Source organism: Saimiri boliviensis, chromosome 15, assembly GCF_048565385.1.
Source record: "Saimiri boliviensis isolate mSaiBol1 chromosome 15, mSaiBol1.pri, whole genome shotgun sequence".
Lineage (NCBI taxonomy): Eukaryota > Metazoa > Chordata > Mammalia > Primates > Cebidae > Saimiri > Saimiri boliviensis.
Window position 1 is genome coordinate 15,276,127 of NC_133463.1, and position 12,525 is coordinate 15,288,651.

Sequence of the window (12,525 nt, forward strand, 5' to 3'; positions counted from 1 at the left end):
TTATCTTGTCCTGAATCTATAAGCCTTTTACTAAAATCTTTTAGAATAAAGCCTACCCTGTAATGCTTAAGCATCCCAGTTCTAGAATCAAAGTATCAGGTGTCAAATTCTAACTCCAACACTAAATAGGTGATTAAATGAATATCCCTCTACCTCGGTTTAAGGCTGATGATTGAACAACATGATCTATGTAAAGCACTTAGCATAGTACCAGGAACACAGAAAGAACCGGATAATAACCCTATTACTGTCAAAAACATAGGAACTGACAGTTGAGGGTTACTTAGTCTGGTAATTTTGCCTTTGCAAGTTCAGAAATACCATCAATAGTACAGTTTTTGAGAGACTCTGAACACACTTCAGTCACCAAGTTCGTGCTATGATCTTTAAATAGATGTGTTTTATTATGCATTGTTATCACTATGAATTGATTCTCTAAAAAAAATACCTGTAGGTTTAGGAATTAGTCCTAATAATTAAGTTCCGTCATATGGCTTTGTAATTAATTTAGTTTGTTACCTTACTTTAATATTGCTTTATTTTATGTTCTTTCTCTGACCTTTTCCTGTGACCCTTTTCTCATGATTTAGAGGTTAGCAAAGCTCTCTGATTTCAGTATACTTATAATTAGATTTATTTAGAATGGAAGATAGCAGATGCTAGATGCCATCTTGTTAGGAAGAGCTTTAAAACTTATTGAAAGTTCAAATTTACCAAGTCCACTCATACTACAAGACTTTATGAAAAGCATATATTGCAACATCAGCAATATCTGCATATACCAGATATCTCACTATATATTTTTACTTACTATTAACTTTTTAACATTTTCCAACTAAATTTCCAGTGATTTTGAGGTTTAACTCATAATTATAATTGTATTATTCTTAAAAACAAAGCAGGCCTGGCACAGTGGCTCACGCCTGTAATCCCAGCACTTTGGGAGGCCGAGGTTGGTGGATCACCTGAGGTCAGGAGTTTGAGACCAGACTTACCAACATGGAGAAACCCTGTCTCTTCTAAAAATACAAAATTAGCTGGGTGCGGTGGTGCATGCTTGTAATCCCAGATACTGGGGAGGCTGAGGCAGGAGAATGGCTTGAACATGGGAAGTGGAGGGTGCCATGAGCCGAGATCACACAATTGCCCTCCAGCCTGGGCAACAAGAGTGAACCTCCATCTCTAAATAAATAAACAGCAAGCAAATCTTTTGTCAGAAAAACAATTGTATTATGGAACATTAAATGTAACTGATTATAGGACTACGCTACTACATGAGATAATCTTGAAAGCCGTTAAATAGTCATAAATGACAGAATATATAATATAAATTAAATTTCATAAATAGTTAAAAGCTTCTGATAAAGTTTGTATTAGTAACATGGCTATATTATACAGTGTCTAAAATTTCTAATTTGATTATTTGACAGCATAGAATAAGCTAAGGAAATGATTTCAATATTTCAATTTAAAAATAGCATGCAATGATTGTAATCATTGATAGCAATAATTCAACTAATAAGTCTACCTAAGACATTAAGAATTTGTGCATTTTTGTGATAAAATAAAATGAATAAGGAAACTAACGTATTTGATATGTTATTTGTGTTCTACAGTAAGTACCATCCTCAGTCATCCTAGCTGTTCTGTATGTCAGTTTTCTGGGCCTCAATTTCTTATCTGCATAAGAAAGTGACTGGATGAGGGGAGCCCTAGTCCAATCATTGATTCTCTATCAATGAGTCTCTCAATCTAGGACTACCTTAATTGAGACTGACTAATTCTCTGGGAGAAGGTGTTTCCTAGTATGTAATACCTTGATAAAATCAATTAATCAGTAAGACACGTAGGTTTAAAATTTGTTGAATGGATATGATTGGAAGATATGCAAATCTGTTTTTTTTCTAATTCTTAATCCTATTTATTAATTTCTCTGCTTTAAAACTATTTTATAAGATTATATTTTTATTATTATATGATCATATTATAGGCAAACCTTCTACTTTTAATAAAATAGTCCAACAGATAAAAGTTTGTTAATTTTGTACTCCATGCATTTATTTTCAAACATGGTCTTCTTTCAGTGCTGGGTTTCAATAAACATTTCTTAAAACTTGATGGTTTTATATTATAACTTAAAGATGATAGAGAGCTCACAGAATGATTTGCATAATTGTGTTCCTCAGAAAAGATAATATTCAGAAAACAGAAATCAAATCAACACTTGAGTTTAACTTGTACCTGCAAGCCAGCAAAGTACTTTAAAAGTAAATCTATCTTTATTGATACCTACTGAAAACAGTAGAAACTATCGGATTTTTAATTTCTGGAGAGCATTCTTTTCTGAGTGCTTTCTGTCTGTTTCTTCCCAGAAGATAGACCTATTGACATTTTTATTATTGATTTATTTCATATACATGCCTTTCATCTCCACATTTTTTTTCTCTTTCTCCCTCCCACCTTTCTATCTAGTATACTGTGTGGACTGCCCTCTGGGTCACCTGGAATGTGTTCATTATCTGCTTTTATTTGGAAGTCGGTGGACTTTCTAAGGTGAGTTTATCATGCTTTTAAAATACACTTTAAAATGAGTACACATCTAAGTATTGTGACTACATCCACATATATGTATATTTTACATGTGTGTGGGTACAGAATCTTGAAATACTTTTCAAAAAAGACTTTAGGTACCCTTTAGGAAAGAATCATCTTGGGATTATGTTAATATAATGGAACTTCAAAACAACTGCCTTCTGGTTTAGTTTGTTATACTGAAGTGGGACTCAACTTCCAATGTATCCTCTTGTCTATTTTAAAAAGACATAATGTCATAGTGACTGCAGGCCTAAATGTTAAGTAGAAAATGGTGTTGAACATGCTTGTGTTTAAAGTAAAAGGGATTAATGAAGATGTTAACATAACAAACACGAATGGCAAGTTTCTATCTTTGCTGGACTATTAATTCTGGAAAAAATTGTCAAAAAATGAAATCCTTATATAGGTAAGTAGAGCCCACATTTACTAAGAAGTAAATGCATCAGTGTGGTGATTCCTATTTTGAAATTTTAATCACACAGAAGACAGTTGTCTTAATGGAGCAATGACGCACACATTATATCTGCCTGTCTAGAACTGTCAGCAAAGCACATAATTTTATTATGCCTCCTACAGAACTATCTCATCACCCAAGTGTAAGAACAACTTAAGTTTCTAGTTGTGTTTCTTAAACAGGTTTTGTGTGAATTAGCATAATTTTCACTCTAGAGAGGAAACTTAACAGCATAATTCCAAAAAGTATAAGAAAGCTCAAGAAAGCTGTCATCCTTTAAAAATTCCCATTATCAAATACATTTATGCTAACTTATTCTACTGTTTTATATCGGTCTCAAATTTTCTAAGTAATTTACTTCTGGTTTAGATTTTAGAATATGTGTCTTGAGCAGCAAGGATACTTTTAGAATTAGGTTCCTTTGAAGTTCATGTGGTAACAAAACATGTTTGATTCAACCAAGTAGCAAAAATCCCTGAAGGATTTTTTCCAGAGCCTCCAGAGGTGATTACTCTTTTTTTCTCCACTATAATAACTGTAATTAGAACTTGTCACCATTTTCTCACATTGGCAAATGTATTCAGGAACCAGAAGTAATATTTCCAAAATTGAGTTCCATACATTTGGACTAACATCTAACTTAAATAATTGTGCTATCAACTGTAGTTCACCACTAATTTCTAAGGCAGAAAAAAAATACTTAAATTAATGCCCAGTTATATTCTATAAATGCAGATTATGAAGTAAATAATTTTCAGATGCAAGTCTTATGAATAAAATAATTACAAATAATATGCTAAGCACATATTCAACCCATTGCATTTTGTATCTTGTGATTTGAATGGTCATTTTAATTAATTTTTTATTTCACTGGGTAGAAATTATTATCTTTTCTTCTATATAAACTAATTTGGGATAAATTAGACCAAAGAAATTTGTCCTATGTAATTGGCATCATAGTGTTTAGAAAGAAGGCTGAATTTCGAATCATAAATCTTTAGTTCAAATCTTGTCTTTAGCACTTATTAACTGTGAACTTGGAAGCAAATCATTTGGTTCCATGGAGTCTTGGTGAAAACTAGTAAGACCAGCTTTTCCCATAATAATAGTAGTCAGTGTTTATTATACACATGATATGTGGTAACTCAGGTAAGCTTTAAAACAAATCTGGGAAGTGATAAAACACATAAGTAAATATCAGCAACCATATTTTTCATATAACTGATTTTCCATACTGCTCAAGATAATTTTTGTGAATTGCTTGCTGTAACTGCTTTTTGAATATCCATGTGCATGTCTAAAAGTTTTTATCTCATTTCTTTGGGTGCAAGGTTGAAAACATGGACATAGTCATCCTGGTTATTTATTTTATTACCTATTTAAATGCCATTAAGCAGTCAATCAAGTAACATCCTAAAGATTTTTCTGTTGGTCTCCTATTTACTGCCTCAAAGACTGTAACATCTCCCTGGTTAGCCAAAGTTTAGCCTCAATTCCAATCTGTAGGAAATCTATTTTGGAAAATAAAGCAGAGTTAAGGACCCTTGACAAACACAAATACCTAGCCACTTTTCCAGACTGGTTCGATTGTGTAAGAAACTCTTTGTCCGTAGCTAGATTCTCTCTCCTGCTAGTTCATGAATGTATTTCTTGGAATTATTTATTCAGATAGATTAATAGAAACCTCCCTATACTGTCACTTTGGTCCAAAATATACCTTCTGATATAGTGAATCTTTCTTTAAAAATGGGATCCAGAGTAACTTCCACAACATCTCTGTGGATTTGGGTGTTATTCCAATGACAGATATGGCCTATAAATAGTCATTTGTATGCTATGGTGTTCTTTTGCAAACAGTTTGAATTCTTTGAGTGACAGTTGTCCTGTCTCACGTGAAAGGTAGTGAGCAATCTCATGGGCTGGAGTGCCTGAAAACTGAGATTCTTACAATGCTGGATAGGCTGTGTACTCTTGTGTTTTAAAAAGTTCATTTTAATTCCTAGTAAGAAAAATACTGATAGCTGTAATCCACATAAGCAAAAGCTGTTTAGGATCCTCATTAACATTTAAGAGTATAGACAGGTGCTGAGGCCAAGAAGCTTGAGAACCACTCCCATAGAGTAACCAGTATAACTAACTAGCTAAATAAAAATGATGTAAACAGTAAGAAACCGAAGAAGATGATACAAATAAGAAACAAATAACAATATGGTAGATTAAAATACAACAATGTCAATAATTATATGAAATGTAAATAGACTAAACACCAGTTAAAGAAAGAGATTAGAACAATGGATTTTTAAGAAGATAGTACTTTATGTTATTTATATGAAATACATATTAAATATAAACACATATATGTGTGGAAATTTAAAAAGATGGAAAATACATGCTATGCAAACAATCATCAGAAGAAAACCTCTGTGGTCATACTAATGTTAGAAAAAAAGTAGACTTCAAATAAAGAGTATGAATATAGATAAACAGATGTTTTATAATGATAACAGGGTCAATGTATTAAATAGAAACAATAATTCAAAATACATCAAATAACAGAATTTTAGAATATATGAAGTAAAAATGTGAAATATTAAAGGGGGAAATTGGCAAATCCATTAACATGGGGAGAGTTTAATACTCCATTCTTGCTTATTGAGAGAAAAAGTAGGCACAATTCAATACAAATAAAATATTTGAACAACACTATCAAACAATTTGTCTGTCATATAGAGGATATTACACTTAAAATTACGAGATACATTTTCTATTAGTGTGCTGAACAATGACCAAGATGGTATTCTGGGCCTTAAGCAAGTCTCAATAAATGCTGAATGACTGAAATAATAAAGATAATATTCTCCCACCGCAAATATAAGAATAATTTATAAATGTTAATAAATCACAAATCAAACAAGAAATTTAGAAGAAAATTGAAAAATACATCATTCAAAAAAACTATTATTTGTGGATGAATTTCTAGTAGTATTTAGAGGAAGAAATGTAGCTTTAAATTGATATTAGAAAAAAGTTAAACATCAATGATATACACTTTCATCTTAAGAAGAGCAATTTGACTAACATCCTATAGTTGGTTCTTTGAAAAGATTAATAAACCAACAAGCACGTAGTAAGGTTGATCCAAAAAAGAAGAAACATTACAAAGAAAGAAGTGACATAACTACAGATTCAACAGAAATTTAAAAATTAATAGAAAAAAATTAAAAATCAATATTGCCAGCCATGAATTTATAATTAAAAATCTTTCTACAGAAAAAAGAAAATCAAAGCAGAAACAATTGGTTTGCAATTGGTTAAGAAAACAGAGTTTTCTGTTTAAAAATTTTGGAGTTAGTAGAAAAATGTCAACTTGCTAGGGGGAGTGACTTTCTCCAAGCCTCTCATGAAAAAACTTGGAACAGAAGGCAATAGCTAAAGGTTAGTTTTCACTTCCCTCCAATCTGGGCTCTATGTACCAGCAGATCTGTTAGGTGGGGATCCCCAGTGGGTGTCCAAGACTCTGAAAGACAACTCAGGGACATCTGTTCAGATGTCATCTTTAGTTTCTGCAGGGAAAGCAAACATCTCTGGAGGTTTAACTCCCTTCACTATTGTTAAGGCTACTATTATCTTCTTGTTTAGCAAGTTACTTAATTACCTCTGGGGCTAGCTAGATGCCTGGAATTTCTCTTTAAACAATTTTGGGATTTTCCTTTATTTGCCTGCTTGGAGTTTCGAAGGCCTTCAAAAAGGGGCTCGGGGTGGAGGTCTTTACTCAGCATCACTCTATCAAACATAATAAATAAATAATGCTAATCTTACTCAAACTCTTACAGAAAATACAGGAGAAGAGACCGTTTCACAAATAATTTGGTGAGCTAACATAATCCTGATACCACCTCATAGACAATAATTAAATTGACCAAATTGACCTCTATGTTTTAGCAATCCTTGGCCATCTTTCCAGGAAATTCCTCATTGGCCATTCTGCCAAGAGGGACTCCAGATAGGACTTGTTTGTGACCACTTTATCTTCCCTTCTCTTCTCTCCCAGGCTCTTTGCTAAGATCAAAATTCTTACTCCTTTATAGATCAAATCAAATCAGCTCTACCTTTGTCTCTCCCTCACTAATCCAGGCTATTTGCAAGCATCCTCACTTGTCTTATCTACAAAGGCCCAACCAAATGTACTCCTTAAAAATGAGCTCTCTGTCACACAGATGAGAAATGCCACTCTATCACATAGCAACAGCACCTACAGTCAGATTGCATTTAAAGACTGTTTTTTAATTCCCCATTACATTTCAGTACTTTTTGAAGTGGTAGTTATTATTAAGCCCAATTAAATTATTATTAAGCCCAACAATTGGGCTTAGAAATAGACAATGACATGAGACTTCACTTTCTTTCTTTCCTTCCTTTTCTCCTTCCTTCCTTCCCTTCTTCTCTCCTTACCTCCTTCCTGACTTCCTTCCTTCCCTCCTTTCCTCCTTCCCTCCTTCCTTCCTTCTCCCTCTCCTCTCCTCTCCTCTCCTCTTCTCCCCTCCCCTTGCCTCCCCTCCCCTCTCCTCCCCTCGCCTCCCCTCGCCTCCCCTCCCCTCCCCTCCCCTCCCCTCGCCTCCCCTCCCTGCCCCTCCTCACCCCTCCCCTCCCCTCCCCTCCCCTCCCCTCCCCTCCCTTTTTCTCCCCTCCTCTTCCCTCTTTTCCTTTTTTGTCAACAGGGCAAGGGGCATTTTTTGTTAGAGTTCTTTTTTTATAATAAAAAATATAAATTACATATAAAAGTTGCAGAAACTAGACCGACAAGAAGAAACATCACTTCTGCTTCAAACATTTGAAGACCCCTGCCATAAATATTTTGATTCCAATTTATACTCCTTCTGCTCTGTTTCTATCGTTTTTCTTTTCTGTTTTTCTTATTATTGTTGAAATAATACTGCAGAGAAAATTGACATTCTGACTTTTTAATAATTAAGCTTCATGAATAATATTTTCATGTTGTTACTAAAGTCTTGGCTAATATTTTTAATCTTTGTGTAATATTACACCAAACATCAATAATTTTCTTCTGCTTTTTTTTTTAAATGGAGATGTTAAAGGCTCCTCATACACTTTGCTAAATTTCCTCTCCAAAAAGTATACCATTATTTGCAAAATCTGAGTATCTAGAGTGTTATTAGCACAAGTTTATCTGTTTCATCATTTTGGGATTTTGGGGGCTATTTTCATGGTGAAAAAACATTTCTTTGTTTAAAGTTGAATTTTTAAAAATTTCGTCAAAGTTAAATATCTCCTAATGTGCTCAATAATCAGCTTTTATTTTCACTTTTTGTTAATGGGTTTTGTCTTTTTTTATTTTTTGCTTTAGTAATGATGTTTTTAGGCTTTAGTCTCTTTGTAGCATAATTTTCCTTTATTGTTCAAGGTGAAAATCTGAATAGATATTTTACCAACAGCTGACCAATGGCAAAAACAATATATACTTAGTAGGCTTTTCACTGATTTGTTTTGATTTTTTATAATATAATAAATTTCTATAAGATCTATTTCTAGAATATCATCCATCATTTTTGGCACATATTACTTTAATTATATTAGTTTGTATATACCTTATAATAGGAATGATCTCTCTGCCATCCAGTCTTCCCAACTCTATGATTAAACCTTATACATTGTTTTTTTCCGATGATTTCAGAATAAATCTGTTCAAATATATATAATGTATATTATAGATCTCGTTTTAGTTTTGTTTTTATTCATTATGTTTAACTTTTAATTAATTTAGGAAAGACTGAGAAAATTTTATGTTAGAGAATTCAGGAGGAGAGTTGTGAGTAACAGAATCAATCATAGATGATGTGAATTAAAAGTTCAAAAATCAGACTTTTTATAAACTAGTCATCACAGATTGTGTTAAGATTCTTGGGTGTCACTTGACAGATATTATTGTTGCAGTTTCCTTACTCCTTAGTTTAGCAAGGTTCGAGTTCTCGATCCATGGCCAAGAAGTATAAGGCACGCGGGCACCGGAGAGTGAGTGAGGCAGAGTAGGGTTTATTAAGCAACAGAAAAGCTCTCCACAGCAAGAGCGGCTCCGAGAGTGGATTGCCAGAAATGGGGCTGAGTTCTGGGTCTTCTATGTGCCAGAAACAAGGAAGACTTCTGTGTGTTCTGTCTTAATGGGAGGGGTACAGATTCCCCCTGTGGGTGTTGCATCTGCACATGCTTAGGGTTGGCCAGAGTGACTCCATCTTAGTTACTACTCATCAGTGCCTAAGCGACACCTGCAGAGGGCCAGTGGGGGCAAAACCACAATGTTAATAATATTGCAATCAGCTCTGGGTCAAGTTAAGGACATTTAGTTGATTTATTTTGCCTTTACCTAAATTGGGACAGTCCCTTCTGAGCAGACATCTTGGTATAAGAAGTTCTTAACCACATTTCCACCTGCTAACTACACCACAGGGGCAGTGCAGATGCATTCCTGCAGGCTCGTCTCTCTCCTGAGACCCTCCCTCTTTAGCTGCCTAGCCAACCTCTAACTGCCTCCTCTCTCCATATTTCTAGCTAATTCTTTTAGAAGGGACACTGTGTAGGCACAACAGAAGCAGGAGGCAGAAGGATTGGGTTTGAGACAGCCAGGAGCTTAGGTAGACACTGGAGGTGCAGAAGATTGACAGTCTTGTCAGAAAGGCACAGCTGAGATGCAAACAGGACCCAGCTGTTGTCCACCTGCTCACGATTTAAATTACTAGGGTGTGTTAGAAGGAGGGTATAATGATCCCAGCTGGATCAACATCTGTCTCTTTACCAGGGGAAGATAAGGTTCAAGATTAGGGATCTCACTGATTCCATCAACTGGGAGAAAGCTAATTTTAATACAAAACAAAATAGCGTAGTCTCAAGAAAAGAGAGGTAACCATGGCCACCACAGAGAATGCCTTAACCATTCTTATCAGCTAGTAGTGTATATTCTCATGTGCATAAACAATCATGCCCCTTGTCTATTATGGGATTCTTGATCACAGCATCTAGCTATTCCCTTTGCTTTTCTCTCATCTGCCAGCCTGCCCTGCAACAGGCATTTATGACTGTGGGCTTAAGTGTTCTGGTTCTCCCCCTGCCTTCCAGCACTTGAAGGTAATGGATGCATTGTTTTAAAGGAATGTGTATATGTATGGTGGGGTGTGGAATGGTTGTGGGTAGGTAACTAAAAGTGTCTGTCTATACTTGTGTAATCTTCTGAAGCCTCAATTTCCTATTCTACAAAATGAGGAAAGCCACAGCAATAATTGTTGAAAGGATTAAATAATACCTATACCGGGCTTAGTAATGATCTTGGCATATTGTGAGGTTTCAGTAAATGGTGGCTCTTATTATTATCAACATCATCATCTTTATTATTATTGGAGAAATTAACAGACATCACAATTCTCATCCTGAAAACCTTTGGGACATATTTATTACTATGCAAGAACTGTAAAAGAGAAAAATAGTAGGACTGAGTGACTTGTTTAAAAATATGAAAGAGTCCCTTGTGATAGAACCTCGGAGCTGCATATTAACTTCACAGCTGTAACAGTATTAATTAAATCATTTCCTTCAACATGTAAATAGCTTTTTGATATATATCTGCAGCCAGATTCTCCTGGTGTCCCTACTGCTTCCCGGAGGAGTACTTTAAGCATCTTTGGAAGTCTCCAAGGCTGCTTTTCATGCCACACTTTAAGATCACCAAGGGCACAATTAATAAGTTATTACTGCTTGTTTGGAAGTTACAAGACTTGAAATAATTTTTTCCTCCCTAGGAATACATTTGGAATTAAATATGAAAACTCATCTTATTTGCTATACTTTAAGATACTAAAAAATAAGTTATGTTGAAAACCCAAGTTGTAATACTTTTATTCCAAATAAAATAGTCCAATCTGTCTTAATGGCATTTGTTGATTATTTTACATTTTAAATTATTTGAAAATTTCTAGCTACATTTTATGTAAAAAATTTAGGTTAATATTTCTCCTAATTGGCTTTTCTTAAAAGATGTGGTACTTACATGTTAGTAATCTTAGAGAATTTTCATTACATTACATTTTTGTAGAATCCTGAATCTGTACAGCTGTGTACAAGCGTAACTTTGACATAAAAATGAATGCAAAGACATTCTACAAAGGTTCATTTTATCTTGTTCATGAGCTTTGATCAGGAGCCTTCCAAAAACTTACAGGCAGAGGACAGAGGAAGGAAATGGACTAACACTTCCTGATTTCCTATATAGCACAGGGGCTTTCCATCACTTTTTTTCCCCATTTTATCCTTATCTCAGAGGTAGACATCAGTATCTTTATTTTATAAATGAAGAACCTCAGCTAGGAGAGGCTAACTTGCTCAAGGCACACAGCAGTAAACTGAGATGCCATGTCTTAAAGCTTCCTTCCCAAGCTTGCTTCATTTCACATTACAGCAAGTTGCTTCCTACACAGAAGGAAAACTCACCTTCATTTGATTCTCTATGTCACGTTTTAGCAGCTATGCTTTTTCTAACTTGCAGGCAATTTGATTCTTGGAGAAATCTAAGCCATTTTCCCAGAAGGCAATAATAGCTCCTTATTGTCCTCTTTTGACTTAAACTGACACCATCATTCATGAGGGTCTTCCTTTTAAATCTTCAGTTGAATAGTTTACCTGAGTAGCCAAGCAGCATCAGTGAAATAGTTCTTCCTTTTCAAGGCTCATTCTTATTACCTACCCTGAACTGTTCCTTTGCACTTATTGGGAAAATTCTTTTTCATTTTCCTTCAAGGTTGGATTCTTCTATCAACATTAGCTTTTGGACAGGTTAATTCCAGTAGGAAAATTTTCAGCAGTCAATTCAGAGTTCAGTATATGAACAATTGCAGAGGAAACAGAGCTCTCAGTTTCCCTCAGCTATTTATAATCCATCCACTGTCTTTTATAAATTTTCAAATATTTTTGCATCTCAAGGAGTTCTTTTTCTGGTGGTAGTTTGAAATTAAATCAAGGATATATGGTGTCTTTCCTTTCTTATTTAAACAAATACAACCTACTGAATCTAGTAATGAGGTTTTTTTTTTTTTATTGCATTTTAGGTTTTGGGGTACATGTGATGAACATGCAAGATTGTTGCATAGGTACACACATAGCAGTGTGGTTTGCTGCCTTCCATCCCCTCACCTGTATCTGTCATTTCTCCCCATGCTATCTCTTCCCACCTCCCCACCCCCCCACCCCTCCCACATTTCCCCCCAACGGACCCCAGTGTGTAGTGCTCCCCTCCCTGTGTCCACATGTTCTCATTGTTCAACACCCGCCTATGAGTGAGAATATACAGTGTTTGATTTTCTGCTCTTGTGTCAGTTTGCTGAGAATGATGGTTTCCAGGTTCATCCATGTCCCTACAAAGGACGTGAACTCATCGTTTTTGATGGCTGCGTAATATTCCATGGTGTATATCTACC

The 12,525-nt window shown here is 34.9% G+C and overlaps 1 protein-coding gene across 2 annotated transcripts in view; it reads left to right on the forward strand.

Annotated features, from left to right (window-relative positions):
• Positions 1–12,525, forward strand: part of NKAIN3 (sodium/potassium transporting ATPase interacting 3) — a 644,097-nt gene that overhangs the window by 316,282 nt on the left and 315,290 nt on the right. For both annotated transcript variants that reach the window (XM_074386695.1, XM_003935525.3), the window contains exon 3: positions 2,473–2,553. In XM_074386695.1, coding sequence (XP_074242796.1) covers positions 2,473–2,553 — 81 coding nt within the window. The remainder of the gene's footprint in view (positions 1–2,472; positions 2,554–12,525) is intronic.